The sequence below is a fragment of the Astatotilapia calliptera genome, chromosome 4 (assembly GCF_900246225.1).
Source record: "Astatotilapia calliptera chromosome 4, fAstCal1.2, whole genome shotgun sequence".
Classification (NCBI taxonomy): domain Eukaryota; kingdom Metazoa; phylum Chordata; class Actinopteri; order Cichliformes; family Cichlidae; genus Astatotilapia; species Astatotilapia calliptera.
Window position 1 is genome coordinate 21,496,404 of NC_039305.1, and position 21,814 is coordinate 21,518,217.

Here is a 21,814-nt window from a genome sequence, read left to right on the forward strand (position 1 = left end):
GTTTTTTTGTCTTTTTAGAGAATGGAGACCGTCATGCCCCAGAGTCTCAACATGCCCGTCAATCCACAGCTCATACATAATACATTACCGCATAATCACTTGCTAACGACACCTATGGGCGTTTGTGTATTAATAAATGTAAATGTAAATGTTTGCAGGTCCCTTGTGGGATGTGAAATGCACCAAGTGATCTCAGAACTAATCATGTATTTAGGGGTAAGATTCCTAAACAATGAGTAAAACAGTACAGTGGATTTGATTCTATAATGAAACTGCTCTTATACTATTACTGTATAAGCAGGCAAAACATTAAAAAAAGAAACCTCTTTTATTTAGTCAGCTATTCTAGTGACTTCACACTATGTAAAAAAAATGAATGTAGTTGAATTTGTTCCTCAAAAAAGCTGTTGTTACTACATTTACATGTGGATGATTTATAGGTATAATTAAGCATTTTCACATTCACAAAAACGGCTGTTTTAGGCCTCGCACCACTGTTATCAGCTTTCAAATAGGCAAATAAACCTTCACACAAAGGTAGAAGATGTGTGTCTGTGTGTGAGTACAGTGGTTATGGCTTAAACATTGATGGTGTGAGGTGACTATGAAGCGTCTCTCCATTTCGATCTAAAACAACAGACTGATTGTAGGTCGAGTGCCTGATACTTCAAATGAAGTGTTCATTAAGCAGCGGTGGGTGTGCACTTCAAACGAGCTGTGAGAAAATCAGCTTTCCAACAGGCTGATCGTGGAGCTCAGATAGTTATCATCTTTTTCTGTTTTTGTTTTGGAGAATTAAAGCGAACAGTATAGTCGTCTCAACTTTCAACATTAAAGAAGTACTTAAAGCTGAGGACATAAAAGAGGTTTTAAGTTTAACTTTTAACTGAAAGGCTAATCGACTTAGCTTCAGCTAAACGACTGCCCTGTCGTTTGTTGCTCTAAGAAATATAAATGTTTCCTTGGCACTGAATTTTTAAAATGTTTTAGATGTTTTCACATATTTTAACAGGACATCTGGCTTCTTCTTTGTAGAGCAGAACAGTTGTTTGACACAAGGAACAAAATCAGTTTTACTTACTACCCATGTTTTTCCGTTGCTCATTCACACAACTCTCAGCCAATCACGTGGCAGCTTGTTGCATTTAAGCATGTAGACATTGTCAAGATGACCTGCTGAAGTTTAACCCGAGCATCAGAATGGGGAAGAAAGGTAATTTAAGGATCTGAATGTGGCTTGGTTGTTGACAGCAATGGGAAGAAACCAAGTACAAATACTTTATTTTCTACAGTTGACAGGCTAACAAACCCTCCTGTGTCAGTGGCAGCTGAACTTCATTTGACCATGGCCTGCAATGACTTTGCCAAATTCTTCACTGAAAAAATCCAAAAAATTAGACAAGCAGTTGGTACATCAACAGCAGATCCAGGATATGTACTGTGTCCACCAAAAAACTGTTTAAACACCATGAAACAGTTTCAACCTATTAACAGCAAAGACCTGGAGGACATCTTAGGTCAACTGAACTCCTCCTCCTGCTGTTTAGATGTCCTGCCAACAAGTTTTTTCAAAAAGGTCTCAAAGACTTTAGAGTCAGACCTGTTACAGATCGTCAACTTTTCTTTATTATCAGGTGTGTTTCCAGAATCACTAAAAACTGCTGTAATCAAACCTATACTGAAAAAGGACAATCTTGACAAGACACAAATGAACAACTACAGGCCGATCTCAAATCTCCCGTTTTTAAGTAAGATCATTGAAAAAGCAGTTTCTCAACAGCTCAGTTACTTCTTAAAACAGAATAATTGCTACGATGCCTTCCAGTCAGGTTTTAGACAGAACCACAGCACTGAAACTGCTCTGACCAAAGTGTTTAATGACATATGTCTGAATACAGACAGTGGAAAAATGTCAGTCCTAGTTTTACTGGATCTCAGTGCAGCATTTGATACAGTTGACCACAACATATTACTCAAACGACTGGAGAACTGGACAGGTCTTTCAGGAACTGTACTAAACTGGTTCAAAACATACTTAGAAAACAGGAAATACTTTGTATCAATAGGTAACTTCACATCTGAGCAGACAAGTATCACATGTGGAGTTCCCCAAGGTTCCATCTTGGGACCCCCTCTGTTTAACATTTACATGCTCCCACTGGCACAGATTATAAACAACAACAAAATAAACTATCACAGCTATGCAGATGACACACAAATATATATCACAATGTCACCAGGAGCCCGAGGCCCTGTACAGGCTCTTGGTAAATGCATTGAGGAAATCAATGACTGGTTGTGCCACAATTTTCTCCAGCTAAACAAAAACAAAACTGAGGTAATAGTCTTTGGCGCCAAAGAAAAACGATTACAGGTCACCAGAGAACTTCAATCTATACATCTAAAAACCACAAACCAGGCGAGAAATTTGGGTGTAGTGATGGATGCAGACCTAAACTTAGAAAAACACATTAAGACAATAACAAAGTCAGCTTACTATCACCTCAAGAATATATCAAGGATAAAAGATCTGATGTCTCAACAGGACCTGGAAAAACTAGTCCATGCATTCATCTTTAGTAGGCTTGATTACTGTAACAGCATCTTTACAGGTCTACCTAAAAAATCAGTCAGACAACTACAGCTCATTCAGAACTCTGCTGCTCGAGTCCTCACTAAGACCAAAAAAGTGGACCACATCAGTCCAGCTCTGAGGTCTTTACACTGGCTGCCTGTCCGTCAGAGGATAGACTTTAAAGTTCTGATGCTGGCCTATAAAGCTCTGAATGGTTTAGGACCAAAATACATCAATGACCTCCTGACCCAGTATGAACCATCCAGATCCCTCAGGTCATCTGGATCCGGTCTTTTATCAGTTCCCAGAGTCAGAACCAGACACGGAGAAGCTGCATTCAGCTTTTATGCTCCTTATATCTGGAACAAACTCCCAGAAAGCCTCAGATCAGCTGAAACACTCAGTTTATTTAAATCCAGGTTGAAGACTCACCTGTTCTCAGCTGCATTTGAATAAAGCACCAAATCCACACTTTAAGCTTAAATTTCAAAACTTACATTTAACTACTGATTTTATCTACTGTTCTGATTTTATCTGTTTTGATTTTATATACTGTTTTTTGTTTGTTTGTTTGTTTGTTAATTAGTTAGTTAGTTTATTTGCTTGTTTTAATCAATTTTAAATCATGCTTTTTATTTGTTCTTGTTTCTAATGTCTCTGTAAAGCACTTTGAATCACCTTGTTGTTGAATTGTGCTATACAAATAAACTTGCCTTGCCTTGCCTTACTGTATTCAGAGGTCAGAGGTGAGGAGCCTTGAGCTGACAAAGAGCAACTCACATAACAAAAAAGTAACTTAAATAATCACGTGTCACAACCAAGGATGCAGAAGAGCATCTCTAAATGCACAGCACACGAAACTTTGAAGCAGCAGCTACAGCGGATGTTGCTAGTATATGAACACGTATATTTTGTTTTGCGGAGCAAAAGAAACCATTTCATGATGCAGGTATTATTGTTTACATTATAATATTATTTTATGCCACCTAAACTCATGCAGCCGAAATTCACACACATACAAACCCATCTTGGCACAAGGGAGTGGATGCTAAATAGCATGTACTTCCCCTCCTGTAGCTATTCTTCATGTCAGACTTAACACCTGCCACCTGAGGCTGAGTGTGTGTTTTCAAATGACTACCCACCCTTGGGTCCTTTTAAAAGCCCTCAATCATCAGCCCTTATCTTTTTTTCAGATTTCCTCCGCTGTCTCTCACAGGGCATATCTCTTGTGTGTGCACTTCACAGGTCACAAGTACCCTGACAGTATACATCCTTGCTCTGACTGGTCCCTGTCTCTATCTTGAACACGTTCAGTGTTTTATAGTTCATCATACCATCTTTGTATAGCCTACTCGTTCCAGTATTAAAGCTAAAATAGATAAAAGTTAATGTCTTATCACACGGGAGACAATCCAGAACCACTCAAAAGACATTTGTTTTTGAGTGTTTTAGTCCTTGTCAAGAGAACTTTGGCAGTTCAGGGCACAGTGCTGTCATCGGAAAATCCAGACGACCTGGACGGTGGGCTTGGAACAATGTTACCATTTTACTTAGAACGTCGTCGTTGTTGTTGTTAATGGTGACACAATTAATGTTCTTTTTCTCCCTGATTAACCAAACGGTTAAGAAAAACAGCAGTAGGAGTGTTGAGAATATTAAACACTTGCAGCTTTAATGCAGTGTGTGCTCTTATTTTTCTCTTGCAGAGTACTTGTAGTCTTGTTAACTCTGCTGCAGTAACAGCAGAAAAAAAACACCCTCACCTCCACTCATGACAACACCCCTCCATTCCAAAAAAAGCTTAAAAGTAACTCTATACATTTTTCATGAGAGTCTATCAAGGGTTACTCCTCTTCCTCTCTCTTAGTTCTCTGATAATGATTTCCCTCAGTCTCATATTTAAAGTCTTCTTTGTTTTGAGGAGTGGGAGTTGGGGGGGATTGCATCATCCCTGCTGTTTCTCCACTTCCTCGCCCTATTCTGCCCCCTTTGGCCAGGTAATTGCCTGTGTTCCTGAGTGTCTGCAGGGATGTTTACTCTGGGGGAGGGGGGGTTGTTGAGGGTCATTTTGCAGCATACACAAGTCTGTGTCCGTATCCTAGCAACGCACTATCAGGTCCACCTGTTCGATGGCCGTCAGCCCAAATATACTTGCAAACATACACACACAATCCCATCCTTCCTTCTTTTCATCCTGTTTAGCATGTTCACATTTGTCTATATATAACATAACAGCTTGGCTAATTTTACATATGACTCTTACAGCAGAGCCACACACACAGCTGTTGTGTCTTGCTTTTTTAAATTGCTATCATTAGAGGTTCAGAGTTATGATGAAGTGCTGACACATCACGTTGAAAACAGCCTACAAGATTCCCAGTAAAAAGCTTTTGTGAGAATCACAAAAACGAGCTTCATTTTAGCTTCACCTTTAAGAGAAAGTTTAGCCGGGGTAGAGGAGCCATTCTTTAAACACGTGAGAGTGCTTCCTTTTTTCACACAGATGGTTTCAAAGTGTAGAATGGACTGGTATCTAAAAAAAGCAGCCTGGGCTCTGGTATTGCTCCCAGCACCTCATTCTCTCCTGGTAGTCGCGCATAATTGGGTCGAGCGCAGCGCTGTGTGTCCAATCAAATGGCTTAATACTACTCACCTGGTTGCTTGCAGGCCAATCAGATAATTTTAATCACAAAGCCCACTCAATCCCCTTATCTCTGGCTGATTTCATCTGGGCATTGAGTTGTGTTTGTGTGCGTGCGTGCATGCGTGTGTGTGTGTGTGTGTCATCAGCAGCAATTTAAGGGGGCATGTTGGTATCAGGAAATGTCACCACCAAAGCACAGATATTAAACTACCTCTTAACAATTACTTTTGTCATCCTTGTGACGTATTGATTTTTTTTCTTAGTTGCTAGCCTCTGAAATAGATTAGTATAGTAGTGAGTACATAAATAATAAAAATCTATTTAATTAACTAAAAGCTAAGCTGTAAATTGGCAGTCACAGTCATATCTGGCAGATTATGTGGTGGTTGCTGTTATCTGCAGCATGAAAGCTGCATGGTGGAGGCCTCCTGATACTACATGAGCTTAGATGTCTTGAGCAGCAAGTCCCTGGTTCAATTACTGGCTTGCTAAACCGTCTTCTTGCTTCTTCCCCACATATGTTACTCCCCTGATAGCTGATGTCTACTAGTCCATAAAGTAATAAATGCTTTTCTTTTTTCTTTTGTTTTTTTGTTTGTTTTTTGTTTTTTGTTTTACATAAAATAGGTATTGCACAACATTAATGACACAAGATTTTATGTAAATAAAGAAAGACATTGTTTAATACTAGAATTTTAAACTCAGAAAATAAGTGCCATTTTTGAGCTAATGGAAAAAAATTGAAATGTATTATTCTTTTTTATTTTTTATAAAGACAAAAAAAAGGACAATACTTTACCCTATATTTTGACAGGAGTTGGTAAGATAGATTCCCACTTCATCCTGGGACTTCCTGGGCAAACATACAGGCACTGTGTACTGGAAACAGTCTTTGGTGATTGTTTTGGTGGTTTCAGGTGTGTCTTAGTGAACTGGATGGATGAGATTAAAATTTGATAAACTGTGCATTTCGTTGCCCTGTACCTGTGACATGTGCAATGACAATAAAGTTGAATTCTATTCTATTCTATTCTATTCTATTCTATTCTACTCTAGCCGTCTACTAATGTTACAGATGAATAGGACTGATCATATTTGTTGCCTAGCAACAACATTAACTTAAATTATTTTATTATTAACATACCTCCTACATTATTGGTAACATAATAGACAGGTAATTTAGCTGTCAGATAATTGTTAACACCCATCCATTAACCTATCTTCCATTTATCCGAACAGATCTGAGATTGACAACAGTCAACACAACAATGCTAACCATTGCGCCGCCATGCTGCCTATATTTCAGTGGCTAATGTTAACATGCCCCTCAGACAATTTAATATTTGTTACAAATGCTGGTACTACAACCCAAAATTAGTGACCGAGCCCATAGGAAGTCTTTTTTGCAATGACACCTCATATCATCTTGGGGCCTTCAGAGGTTGTAATGCAGGTTTTTAGGCACTTCTGGATTGGCTTCATTTTTCTGATCCAGAAGCTGCATCTGTGTGTTACACTCCCTATCTGCAAAGGTGTTGTGTGGAGTTGTGTGTTAACCGGATGGAGCAAATATGTCACCGCTGGTGTCGATACTATTGCAAATCTGTAGCTAATCCAACAATTCAGTTGAACCTAAATAAATAAACAATCATTTTCCAATAAAAGATTGTAAAATAAACAGTTTTACACATGCAGGTTGTTAAAAAGATTTCTTCATTTATTTATTTTTTGGTCCAACTCACACAAATACTTGTTTTAATAGTTTTCTGGCCGTTTTTACCCTTCAGCACATCACTGCACAATGCCCTACACAGCTTGAAAGAGCTCACCTGCAGCAATCCACTGTGAGTTTTCAACGACACATCAAGTGGGTCCGTGCTCCATTTAGGAGTTCTTTCACCCGCCTGGCCCCCCAGAATGGAATAAAGGTGAAAGAAAAGAGCAGCCATCTCTGTCGTGTTGTACCAGAGCGCTGACAGAAGGAGTGAGGGAGACAGAGTGAGGAAGGACAGCCATGATTAATGTAGAGGCTGTGTGGACCCAAGAATATCTTCCCACTGCCCTCCATCTTAGCTAATGTGACCTGCCATATAGGTCACTCATTACAGTGTATGTGTACGTGTGTGGTGTGTTAGAATGGACCGACTATATATATATATATGTGTATATATGTATTAACTGAGCCAATCCTGGTAGAAGAGAGTAACTAAACTGTTTGTAGCTGAACTAAATAATGCCCAGCCATCTGCACTAATAGATGCATCTACTTAGCTGAGGAAGATGATTGTGGCCAAACTCAAGGCAGCCACACAACCGAGTGCACGACTTCTCTTTTCTCACCACAGGAAATGCTTGCAAATGTGAACACACCCGTACTCAACATCCCCACTACCAGTATCAATAAAAGCAATAATCTCGTATATGCCACTGCCACAGAAATACTTGGGTCCAAAAATGACAAATACATATAGAGAAAGCCCCCCCCCCCCGTGTGGAAAAGAAGGCTGTAACGGAAATTAGGGAGATCTGGAATGATGTTTGGGCACTAACAAAAGTCCAGAAGGTTTTGTGAGAGACAGACAAGAGCTCTCTAGGGTGTATTCTTAGCTGCAAAGGAACCATACTATGATGGCAGACACTGAGCAATCCTGGAAGACAATCTTAGAGAATGAGATGGCACAGAGCACCAACACCAAGTGGATGGTGCACCTAAGAGCAGACCACAGCAATCTCCCAGACACAGCCCCCTCTCTTACATGGATGATATTAAGGTATATGCTGGGAGAGAGCGAGACTTCATTGATGCACCTCACCAGGCTCTACAGTGAGGACATCAGGCTGTTAAATGAACTGGAATAACATCCCAATGTGGAGAAAGAGACTTTATTGGAGGCTTTGCAAAGATGCCTTGGAGACAGTCCAGTATATAGTACCAAGATGGAAGATGGAACAACATAAACCGAGAGACACTACCAAGTGGCTGGGATAGCATACAGGAACATCTGGGCCACATATGGATTAGAACTGCCCAATTCCCGATGGGAGACACCACTGAAGATAGTTGAGAACAACAAGGCTAAGGTCCCGTGGGATTTTGAGTTCCAGAAAGACAAGCAGCTGCTGGCCAACCAACCAGACATAGTGGTGGTTGAAAAGGAGCAGAAGATGTAGCAGCCCCGGCAGACAGCAACATCACAGAGAAGGAGCACAAGGAAATAGAGAAGGGCCAGGGGCTGAGGGAACAACTGGAGCAAAAGTGGAGGTCAAAAGTGGAGCTTTAGGAGCTGTAAACCAGAGAGTGGCTTCAGCAGATTCCAGGCACAACATCAGGGATCTCTATTTAAAAGAGTGCAGTCCTGGGAAAAGCACACAACCCTCAAATTCCCAGGACACCAAGTTTGAGGAACACGCACACATACCGTCCCGCCATACATATATGTATATATATATATATATATATATATATATATATATATATATATATATATATATATATGTATATATATATATATATATATATATATATATATATATATATATATATGTGTGTGTGTGTGTGTGTGTGTGTGTGTGTGTGTGTGTGTGTGTGTGTGTGTGTATGACATATGGTTCTCATTTATGCTTCGACTGTTCAGTTTCTTTAGTTCTAAAATACAATCATAATCCAGTCCATAATGATCAAATGTGACTTTATAACTTTCACTACAAGAGCCTGAATATTGCAGAAAGGTAATAATAATAGTAGATTGCAAATGGAATATTTCACATGCTAATGTAATTCAATTTCCTTTTCTCTTTTTCTCACAAAATCACTCATTTCATTTCTTTTGTTATTCACTGGCTTTTCCCATAACCCCCCCTCCCCCCCCCCCACCCCCATCTCTTTGACCACCCTTTGCCCCACTATATCTCATCCTCTGCTCCTTTCATTCTCAGATACATGATGAATGTGACGTGGGATGGCAGAGACTTGTCCTTCACAGAAGACGGCTACCAGGAAAACCCAAAGCTGGTGGTCATTGTTCTTAACAAGGAGAGAGAGTGGGAGAAGGTAGGATCTATATCTTAAGAATCCTGCACTGAAAAGCTTTCACTTCTTTGAAAAAGAATATGAGTTTGGAGGGAAAAAAATGTCTCTAGGGACATTTTAGCGGTGCTCCAGATGCCAGGCAGCCAGCCCGATTCCTTATTTAATGACCACCATAGTTTTCAGCTTTGCTGAGCATTTCAATATGATAAACTTGCATTAGGTAAAACGGTGCGCCATCAGATTGTCATGGTTGCTGAAAACAGGTAGGCTTGATTTATAATGATTTGTTCCACATGTTCAATAAATATGCATTTCCAATTGTCCTTATTTTCTCCTTGACTAAAAGCTTAAAAGGTCATTATTAAAAGAAGAAAAAGCTTGTTTTTGTTGCTCCCCTGTTTGTGGGAGGGTCACAACAGTGGATGGATCTAAATATTGGATCAGAGTCCTTCTAAGAATTTGTACCTGTTTCGGGTCTCAAACTCGGGATCTTTGGCAAACATGTTAATTGCTTGACTAAAGTCACTCAGTAGGACTTAAATCAAAATGAAAGAAAATGACATTCAACCACCATCTTTGACTTAGAGGTCACCGCTGAGACATGCAACACAAAAACAAAACCAGGCACGAGCACAGTATTGAAAATGCCACCTATGTGTCATCATACAGCACTCAGTTGATCAATGAGCTCATTTACTGAGGAGGTTATGGATTGCTGTAACTGGTTAATGTTAGGTGGCTTCTATAAAGAATGGCCACTATGAAAGGGTGAGCATTCGTGCCATTTTAATGGACTTTAAATGGCAGTCATGTATCTTTATACCTACATCTGACTCCCTGGCACTTACTTAAATACCTCATATTTAATGCCCCCATAGCTCATACGTTAGAATGGGTGAGACTGAGAGGACAAGTTTGGGAGAAGGACGGGGAAACAAGAGAGGAATTGGAGGGAATTGTAAAGGGAAGATGGATAATTTTGAGTTTTATGGTCATTTTCTTTTCTTTGCATTGATTTGATTTTGTCACTCCCTGTGCATGTGTCTCCTCACACTCTTCATTCTCCTCTTTACGGCTGTTTGCCACCTTTGATCTTCTTTCCCTTCTTCTTTACCTCATCTGTCCTCTTCCATCTTCTCTTACCTCCCCTCCTTTCCTTTCATCACCAGTTCAGATCATTTGTAGACTCTGGTGTTGTTTTTCTCCCCTCTGATAGGGCCTCAAAACACAGCTGAGACCTCTGATACCGGAGGGTGGCGCGGGTTCACGTGCATGCACGTGTGTAATTTGACTCGTCAACACTGGCTACTGACAGAAACACTTTTCGGGAGACTTGTGCAGCAACGAATGCAATTGTTATTCAAGTCAGACCCATGCGTATATGTGTGTGTCTGTGACTTACAGTTTGCAGTTCAGTTTGCCGCAATCTGCAGAGTCTCCACCCGATCTTTGAGACTAGCTGTTTCATATTTCATATCTACACACACACAAACACAGAGGCATGCATGCAAAATACCTTTTGTTGATGTGCAGAGGAGAGGCAGAGTGTGGTGTTTTTAATACAGAGCCTGGGAAATTGATCAGGACCACATGGTACTGTGGTTCAGAGAAAGCAACAGAAAGCAAGAGACACACCGAGACCCAAAGTGGAAACATAATTGGGAGCTTCTCTCTTTCTTTCTCTTTCTGTCTCCCTCTCTTTCTCACACACACACACACACACACACACTTTCTCTCTCTGGTGCTGCTGTCCCACCCATGCGCCAGAAAGCAGCGGCACACAGAGAGAGACCTGCGATGATCAAGAGGTAAAAATTCAGTAACTGCACTAAAATATGGATATGCACTAAAAATATAAAATGTGTCCCCCTGAGGCACAGGAGAGACAGGGAGAGGAGTGCTGTATGGAACGGTATCAAGACGAACAAGAGACAGAGACAGATGGGAGGGAATATTGAGAGCAAATGATTGCAAGAAATGGAGACCCAAAGAGAGAGAAAGAGAAAAGGAAAGAAGCAAAAGGAGGAAAGGAAAGGTATAAATGAGCCACCAGCATGTGTATGAGTTCCCTTTTTTTGAGCACACCTGCTCCTCGCTGCAGCGCACAGCCACATTGGTTAGATGATGTGTCTTTTCCTTTTTTTTCTTTAAGTTTTGAGAAGAGCTACCTTTAAAGTCATTGCACTTGTGTGGTTAGATGTGCGTGTGGTGTTTGGGTTTATTTATTTACTAAGGGTTATGTAACTAATTCAAATGAAGCACATTTTGCAGGAAGTCATGGGGGTATATTTGCCTAGATAATGAGGATGGAGCTTATATGGAGTTTTTGGGGGGGATTTGCGTCAGAGCTTTAGACAAAGAAAAAACAAAGTCTTGGTTGACTAAAATGGTTCCAATTTTTCAACTAATCAGTTTGTCCTAAGGGGAAAAAAAATAATTAAAAAAGTGTACTCAGTGCAGTTTACCCACTAGCAATATTAGGCTAAATTAATTACAAGTAAAATATAAAAGCTAGTGTTTTCTGCATATTAAGTAATCTTAAACTGGTTCTTTTAGTTTGAAATTATATCAGCAAACTTGGGACCAACCAGAAAGGACTTGCCATATTCATATACAGTAGTACAGTTTGTGCAGTACTGTCTTGTGTCACCCCTCATTTTGCTTCCAAGGAGCCAGACTCGGATCATGTGATCTCGAACAATTCAGTTGTTAAGTGATGATGTATTAACCCTGCTTCAAGGTCCAAACTATGCTGCGTTAATTAATGCTGTTGTCATTTTAGCACGTTTTAATGCTTTGTATCTTTTTCTATTTAATCTAAACGAGCCCCTAAAAATAGTCAGTGATCACTTATTGCCTCTCTGGGTTTTTATTACGACTATTCAAAGCTCTTTAAGGTTTTTAAAACCCTACGATGTAACTACAGCCCATCAGCGAACAGTTTGCCAGGCGACAAATATTTGAATGGGACAGAAAAGAATCACTCTGAGGCTAAAAAAAGATTTGAATGGGTACATGGACATTATTTGGACATTTGCTGTTTCTTCTCTCATTTTCAGTCCAGTACCTGATCAATTTGAGAGGAGTTGTGTGTTAGTGTTTTTGTTGATTTATGAATAATTCAAGCATGAAAAGCCACCTAATTCAAGGGATGAATGAGAGCTGTGTTTAAAGAGCTTATATGTCATTATTTGGTATCAGCACATTTATTCTTCCTCATAGTTTGAACTCTTAGGCAACTGTCTTGTAATTTCTTTAAGTAGCCTTCAGGAATGGTCCTCCAGGCCTATTAAAGGACACTCAAAGCTCTTCTTTAGATGATCCCACACTGCTTCAATAATGTTGATGTCCTGTCTCTGAGGAGGTATTTTCTGCATATTCTTCTGCATATCCCAAACACCACTGGCTGAAATGAAGCCCCAAATGATGACACGACCTCCACTATGCTTTATAGATGGCTGTAGATACTCAGTGTTTTGTGCCTGTCACTGTTGTTCTCCACTTCTCCAGTTTCCTCCAATTTTATTTATTTATTGAATTTTTTAATTTTTATTTTTTAAGAACAAGTTACACTAATTGTTCTTTAAGAATCACCTTGTTGGTGTAAAAATACTACTTAATGCCCGTCAACCTGTGTTATCTTTGACATTCATGGACTCAACTAAATAAATGACAAATTATTTGCTTTCGTGACAGGCTACAAGTAACAAAGTGCTTAAAGCTAAAATGTAAAATTCTTAATGTAGACACAAAATTGGTTCATCCCTGGAGTTAGGTGCCTTTACTTGAATAATTCATAGGGCAAAAACAAAAGCACATTGTTCTGAAAATGGTCAAGTAAAAAGTCTGGACTGAAAATGAGTGGAAAAAGTCTGGAGAACTGTTGGTGTAGAGCACTTTAAAAATGTCCAGAATGTCTGGCCCCTTGAATACTAGTGTATAACTTTATAATTGCTTCATAACTAGTTTAACACATATAAGTAACGCGATTCATCACAGGGTGTTAAAATATTTATTTCACTTAATATGAATTTGAAAAAATGTCTAAAACACAACATCTATAAAGAGATATTTTACATTTCATTCTACAAATATGAATCTGAATTTATAACCTTATTACTCTTGCTAAGCAGGTTCTTTGTGAATGACTTTCACTTTTTCATGTTCTGCCTGATGCGATTTGATCAAATAAAACTAGGCATTCATCACAAATTAGCTAAAATCACAGTAAATAGAACATTTAAATAATTAAAGTTACCATTTACTAGTTACATTTTTTCCTAATTGTTTAATTTTGAAACAATCAAAGTCTAAAAATATTAACTGCTTCAAACTACTGTTTATTCAACAGATGCAACAAATGTACAAGGAAACATAATCCTTACTTACTACATATCCAAATCTAGATCCATGAACCTCTTATTTGATCAAAATATATTACATTTTCTGTTTGTATATTGCCCTTTTCTTATTTATGAAAGTCTACAGCATTGTAATTGTTTGCTGCATTAAAGCATGACTTCATCAACAGCACGAGAAAAGTGTATTTACCGATCAGAACCAGGATGTTATATTTTATTCCTGCTGAGTCGATGGAGTGCGTAAACTGCTTCAGGAACTGCTGTGGCGTTAGCAGCCAGTTCACAAAATAATTATTACAGACAGCATGGGATTTGTGCTTGGAGAATCACAATATGGAGAGCAGACGCACAGAAAAGCCCACGTGCATGCAAGTCGACACACAAACACGCACATGCGTCTTCGATTCAGGCGTCGCTATTCTCTGAGCCTTTGTGAAAGAGCTTCACTTTAAAGAAATATGTCTAAATTAATGGATTCCGTTTCTTTTCGATTTTCCACTCTTTCATCCTCTTTCTCTATGCCCTCATTTTTCGCGCACAAACGGCGGCGTGCACGTGCACCCGCACGCATGCACACATTCGGAGCAAGCGTAGGGTGTAGGAGAGGGAGAGCAGAATCCATTTTCCTGACATAATTTTGTCTGACAGGAGTGACAGATACTATTTTATGACTGAATGGGTTTCTCCATGCTATTAGGAACTCATTCTCCCATAATGCAACTTGCCACAACGATAACTCTCCCCGTGAGACTGGCACAGAGAATGTGCTTGGTGTAAAAGCCATGACCCCGGTTTTACTTTATTCTTTTATCATACTCTATCTGTTATTCATCCAGGTACTGGTTTATTATAGCCCTTGAATATGTGTGTGTGTGTGTGTGTGTGTGTGTGTGTGTAGGTTTGCGTGGGCAGAAAAAGTGTAATACAAAGAGACAAATATGAAATGAATGAAATGAAGAAAAAGACATGTTGGTACAAAGAGCAAGACCTTTAAAGAAACAAAGATAAAGAAAGATGATGATGGAATAGAAAGAACAACAAAGCGGAACAAGTGTGAAATGACAAAAGAAGGAGTGGTAGATGAAACAAGTGCTTTAAGAAAAAGTATACAAAGAAGTATACACCGCACTTCAGGGACAGAGTGTCATCCCGCCACCAAGTGGCTCTAAATCTATTTCAGAGTGATGATGCGATAGGATTGCCGGCGTGGATTGTTATAATGCTGTAATCCCACAGACTTTAAGATTGTAACCACACACATACACAAACATGTGCACTGCTTTCCATGAACAGCATGTGCACAATATTTGGTATTAGATGTGGGTAGATTCAGCATTTTGTTCTCTGACCAGTCGATAGAGAGTATCTTCCTACCTCTATGGGAATTAATTTATAGCCCCTCTTTCTTTAATTGGAAAGAAAGAGCGATTGGGAGGAAGAGGGAAGAGGAGAACAGCAGGACAGGAAATCAGAGGAGTTGCTGAAGTCAGCTTCTTCTTTCCCTCCTCCTCCTCCTTTCCCTCTTATTTTCTGAGCAGTGCATTTATCACGCTTCTTAGTTTATTGACTCATCCAACCAAATCAGGACTACTCTTCAAAGATGATATTAATGGCCGTACGGGTCAAACAGGATTTAGTTGTACAAACAGGAGAGAGGATAAGAAAATGAACTCGGTAGGAGGGATCTCCATCCATCCATCCAACCATCTATCCATCTGGGCCCATGTTCTAGTAATTCAATGCATTTCAATTTTATTTTTGTAGTGCCAAATCACAACAACAGTTGCCTCAAGACGTTAGCAGTAGGCAGTAGTCGAAGCAGAAATGCCTAAACCTCCCCTTTCAAATCAGGACCACCTACTTCAACTCTTCTGGCAGGACATGAAGGTGCTCCCAAACCCACCAAGAGATTTAATCCATCCAGGGTGTCCTGGGTCGGCCCCAAGGCCACTTCTTGGTGGGACATGCACAGAACACCCCACCTAGGAGGTGCCCAGGAGGCATCCTGGTCAAATGCTTGAACTACCTCAACTGACTCATTTGATGATGAGGAGCAGTGGCTCTACTCTAACATCCAACCGAATGACTGAGGTCGACAACCAGTCTTTATTGTCTGATCATAATTATGATACAGGAATTACATTTTTCCTTTCCCATTAAAATGTTCTATTATCTCCACCCCTTTAATGCATAAACACTCACACAGACACAAACGCACATATGTGGATGGGCGCATACACATGCACTCACTCGATTGAGAAATGCAAAACAGCTGGGCTAAGACAGACAGGAAAATGTGGCCGATCCCTTGAGACTAACGATTACACGCAAGAAGCATGGGTGCCACCTCAGCGTACCGTCCGGCTTTGCTTTCCTCAACACATATGCCTACGCAAACACAAACACACACACACATGCACACACACACGCACAGTTTGAGGAATGTAGCCGACAGCAGAGTGAGCTGTTGACAGCGGTGCCGACTAAGAGTGGAGAAGAGACTCTAATCCCTGTCAGAGGATAGAAAACCACTCAAAGCAAAACAATTAAAATGCTAATTTCACTTCCTCCTCTCTGCTCGGCTGTTAATGACTTAGCCAGGCGTGCAGGCGAACCAACAACATGTGTGTGTGTGCGTGTGGTTGTGTGCGGATAACAAACACTGTCTCATGACTTCGAGGTCAAGTGGCTGACATATTAGCATTGCTATGATATGTGTGTCGGGTGCAACTGCGTTAAGATATTAGGGTTTTTTTTCCCCCACACACCTAAAACAAAGAAACTATGTTTAGCTTAACCTTTTGCAACCCTGCTCGCAATCTTGTCACTAACGTCTACGAATGAAAATATATCAATACCTCTGTCTGCATGTGTGCAGTACTAGGATAGATGGAAACACACAAGATGTCAGAAAGATTTCTTAGATGGAGGAAAAGAGTTAGTGCAGTGTTTTGCCATTTTCTGCCCCGATGCCTGTTGCTGTTTATGATATTCCACTCTGCCTTCCCTGACATAAACATGCATATATATATATATATATATATATATATATATATATATATATGTATACTTTATGTACGAACACACACACACACACACACACATAGATCTACAGAGAGATGTCAGTAGGTAAAGATAAAAATAGCCCATAGGGGAAACTGTGACATCACAGCTCTGAAAACTTTTTGAATTATCAACAGAGTCCCAACTGTCATACTGTCACACTAAATCTCTGTTTCTGTATGGGTTTGCATGCATAGCAATATCACTGTGTGCATTTTGTGATCCAACCCTGCAGGCCATGCATTTAATATGCCGTGCTTTACCTTACATTCAAACAGGCATTTACTGTGGCCAAAGAGCAACATACAGTATATGCTGGCTGCAGCTTTTCCACAAAATCCTTTGTTTTATTTTGTTTTTTCTCATTTCTGCTGTATGTTATTAGGAAAGTTAAGTATATAATGGTCACTAAATCGCAACTGCAATTTCTTCACTGCTTTCACTTCATTTGTACTTATAACCATCTCCAACAGAACAGCGTGATAGTTTAGACTCCCGGGAGGTAAATGTGAGGCCATGAGTGTGACCCAAACAACAATCAGTCTATTGACTTCCAGCCTACTCAGTAATTGAAAAGCAATACATTGTAGCCCATTGGAAATGTGCCAGGTGTTCTATTTTTAGCCACCAGTTATTATATCTTGTTTCCTACTTTCCTCTTCTCTCACCAGATGGGGAAACTGGACAATCGTAGTCTGACACTGAAGTACCCCGTGTGGCCACGTTTCAACTCCTTTGGTGACGCTGAGCTTGATGACAACCACCTGTCCATCGTCACCTTAGAGGAGAAACCCTTTGTCATTGTGGAGGACGTGGAAAGACTCACTGGTACCTGCATGAGGAACTCTGTGCCGTGTAGGAAGCATATCAAAGAGTAAGTGGGATATCTGTCCATCTATCATGCTGCAGTGTTAGCTAGATAGCTAAGTAAGCAAATGCAGTAAAGCTGCTTCACTGCGAATCACCAAATATTACTGGTGTAAAAATGTTTGATTACATTTTGTTTTAACAGAATGAACAAACATCTGAAATGCAGTTATGTTCACAAATATCTGTACAAGGATACAGTTTGTGTAGTTTTTTGGATCTGTGACTTAGTTTGATTGTGTGTTTTTTTTAATTTGTTAAAGTTCAGATTTTATAACTAAAGAAAAACATTCTGCAGTCATTCACCTTAGTTGTCCTCCATAGTCGCCCAGGAGTATTGGTGTTGTTTCATTTTAAGAACTCTTATTAAGCATTCCAACAATCAGCTAACCAAAACGCAAGTTAAACACTTGGAATATCTACCTCAGCTGTCATGGAATAATGAGGGAACAGGCCTCACTTGGCAATGGAACTGCCTGTCAGTCAATTGTCCAATTATTTTTGAGCCTCTGGAAATAGGGCATTATGTATAAAAAATATCCCAAACAGTTAATGTACTGCTTTTGTTAAATCCCTTAAATCCCTTGAATGAAAGCAGAAAGTCTGCACTTCAGTCACGTCTTGATCTTTTGATTTAAAATCCACTATTTTGGTGCACAGAAGCAAAACTACACCAAAGAAATTAGTCATTGTCTTCAAATTTATGGTCCTAACTTACAAAATACAAAAAATTTGGGTCTCATCAACAAGTGGCCACTCTGAACATCTAGTTTTTGAGGTATGTTATACCTACAGTATATATCACACCTCAAAAAACTCGATACCTGCTCCTACTAGGGACACATCCATCATGCAAGTGTAAATGCAGCCGTAATAAGCAAAACAAGGAAATGAGAACGAGATACAGTATTACCGCCTATGTCAATGATATATATTCAAGTATATAAGAAAGTTAAAAGAAAATGCATCCATTAAAATCATCTAAACCTAAGGCACAAAAATGTAAGTGTGTGTTACAGCTAGTCTTAATCTAACAACGCGGTCCTGTAATGGCACACATGCTTATTATTGCAACACAATAAGCTGCACTTAAGTCATCTCACCCACTCTCTTCCTCCTTACCTTGTCTTGTGGAAAAGCACAACACAGTGAAATGGTCTGAAATACACTCTACTCGCAGTCTAACTGATTTACACGTAATGTTGTTGTATGAGAAGAAAAACTAAGGACCGCATAAAAGAAAGTTTCATAAGAGTGTATTGGATAATCAGAAGGTAATAAATTTACATCATCCGTATTTCATTTTCCACAGCGCCGTCTCTGCGCTCCTCTGTCAGTGCATGCTGTCTCGCTCTCCCCTTTCTCTCACGAACACGGAAAGCGATGCAGTGTGCAGGCTTTGCAGCAGCTTCTTTCCTCCTGAAAATGGAGGTGGCTGCTGAACTCAGCATTTTACTTCCTTCCATACCATTTCTTCCTTCTTCTTTTTTTTCACTAACGCCAAAATACCTCTAGCCCCTTGTTATATTATATTCCTGGAGCGCAAACACACACTGTGGGTGTATGTCACAGAGTGACTTGAGTGGTGCTGAATCAGCGTAATAATAAATGACGTCTGGATCACGTACATTTTCATGGATATTTATTATAGATATTCATTTTTTCCACATGGAAATACCAGAAAATGTTAGGAGATCAAGTCTGGGCATTTTTCAGAGTTGCCCTTTCTCACATGTAGCAATCAGCAATGTTCTTGTTGCTAAATACTGGATCAATTTGGGCAAAGGAAACAGATCTGCGATGTCACATGTCACACAGAGTCTAGAACAGTTCAGGGCTTTAATGTATGTGTGAAAAAAAAGGTCTACACACTTTATGTCACTCGTTCAATGCGTAACGCGTCTGTCTGCAGCTCTTTTTGCGTCACACAAACAGAGTTGATTAAGCGGCGATAGTTTTAGGGAAGTGGCTGACAGTGATTTACATCCAGAAAACACTGTGAAGTGGGGCAGAGAGCAAAGCATCTCCAAGGAGGAACACAAACACACATTTACGAGCTCGTACGCTCTCTGTGGCCACATGTCCACTCACTCACAGGCCAATGCTGCTTTTCAGCCTCCCACAGCGCAATTCCCACTCAAGCATCCGAAGCGCCCATTTGGAGAAAGTGGGATAGATGGAGGGAAGGAGAGAGGCAGACCAGGAGTGGTGAACGGGGGTTGGATTGGGGTTGAAGGAGTACCCATGCATGCAGAACCAGAAATTCACTCATCCAGGCCTGGCTTAAGAGCAAGCCATACTTACACTAACGCTCTCATAGTCATACACAGACCCACACTTTCCTCCCTGGAGACCCCTCGGGCCCTGTAGTGTTTCTATATCAAGTTGGCCTGCCAAGTTCACAAACAGCCTCCATAACATCACATGCTCTTACTGCCTGATCTGTACAGTGGCCTGCCTAAATGGGAACGCCGTGTTCGTGAATGCAGCTAAGTTCTGGCCTATATGCTTACTCTGTCAGCTCCCACCATTACCCACCAGCTGAATCTGCCAGAAACTTGGGTTATTTGTCCTTGTTTCGGCTAACATCAACCTGTTCCTTGTAGTTGCATTACATTTACCACAATTTCATTCTTACTTCAACATCACAAGAATATATTGCATATTGTGCTTAAAGCGGCCATGCTTGGAATAAAGACAAGAAATTTACATATCAAAGAGTACAGCGCAGCCGCTGCCTAGTGTGACCTCTTCTGTGGAGAAGACTAAGTTAATTAGCGCTTCTAAGCTCATACCACATTACCCACAGAACCTCAAGCCAGTATCTCTTTTTCTCCGTCCATCCACTCTGTGATTTTATTCCATTGCCACTGGTGTCCAAACTGTTGAGCTACTGTTGAAATGTGTGGATCAGGAAAGCAAAATAAAAAGTTACATTGCATTCGACAGAGCTGCAAATGCAATTAGGAAAAGACATTATTTTACACTAAAAAGGAGTCAAGCCCATTATTTTATTTCTTCTGTGATGGATTAAAGGTTGTTTAGTGTTTCAGTGTGGTGTTCAAAAGTTGCAGGTTTCATAGAATGACATTCATAACTGCTGACATATCGGCACTTGGCTCTTTTTTCCCCTTTCTTGTGTGAAACTGTTAGACTGTGAAAGTAAATGCCTTTCCAGTTCAAAGACAGGAAAGAATTCCACTTGGGGAGACATTTGTTTGACAGATTGATGGCGACTAGTGAGGGAGTTTGCGAAAAACTGGCAAATGTTATCTCTTTTTTCCTGGTGCTGCAGAATAACTTAAAAGTGACAAAGTTTCATCTCTGAAGGGTACTGCAGAGTCACAGCCTGATGCGCGGGGGTCCCCTCCTTACTTTCCATCAAGTTTTTGCCCAGGTTGTTGTTACGCTAAAGGACGAGGTTATCGTCTTCTAATTAGCACACATCTAAAAGTTAAATGAGACTCCCAGGTGGCTCAAAGTTGATGTGCTCTTGTGTGTGAACTCTTCTGCTCTCAAATTCATATACACAGATGGTACAAGGCTTGCAGATGCAGCGCCGTCAAAATTTCCTTCTCCAGAGAGGCGTTGGGAGAAAAGGGAGCATATTTTTCTAATCTTCAGTCATTCCTGAATAGATTGACCTGAACTTAAAGGTGAAAAAGACCCAGGGTGATATTTGTTCACTGGTGCAATCACAAATTTAACAAACATGATGGAAAAAATGAAGCAAACAATGTTCCTTTTGTTTTTTAATGAATGAATGAATGAGGGTTCCCTACCTAAACGTGGATGTAAAAATGGATTTGCAGGCTATGCAAAGAGCTGGTATTTGTTCTGTCAATGTTTACTTCAGTGTTCAATCATTGCGTTGATGCCATTTGTTTTTTTCCCACCGCTGACACCGAGCGAAAGACTAATCATCTGCTGATGGTCTTTGTGTTTTGTGCTTCTGCAGCAACACGACTGAGGCTGGTGGGACGTATATCAAGAAGTGCTGTAAAGGTTTCTGCATCGACATTCTGAAAAAGATAGCCAAGTATGTGAAGTTCACCTATGACCTGTACCTGGTTACCAATGGCAAGCATGGCAAGAAGATCAACAACGTCTGGAATGGGATGGTGGGAGAGGTAAAAAGAGCCTTTTTGTGTGTGTATATATAAGTGTGCCTGTGTTATTCAACTACCGTATTACTCATCTTGTTGGAAACTAAGATCATCACACATTGTGGAGATGTGCTTTGATGGAGCAGCACTTTGCTAATACAAAGT

General features: G+C 40.1%; 1 protein-coding gene across 1 annotated transcript in view; it reads left to right on the forward strand.

The window, feature by feature from the left end:
• Positions 1-21,814, forward strand: part of grin2aa (glutamate receptor, ionotropic, N-methyl D-aspartate 2A, a) — a 123,049-nt gene that overhangs the window by 74,158 nt on the left and 27,077 nt on the right. The window contains exons 4-6 of the mRNA XM_026165463.1: positions 9,159-9,273; positions 17,348-17,550; positions 21,502-21,673. Coding sequence (XP_026021248.1) covers positions 9,159-9,273; positions 17,348-17,550; positions 21,502-21,673 — 490 coding nt within the window. The remainder of the gene's footprint in view (positions 1-9,158; positions 9,274-17,347; positions 17,551-21,501; positions 21,674-21,814) is intronic.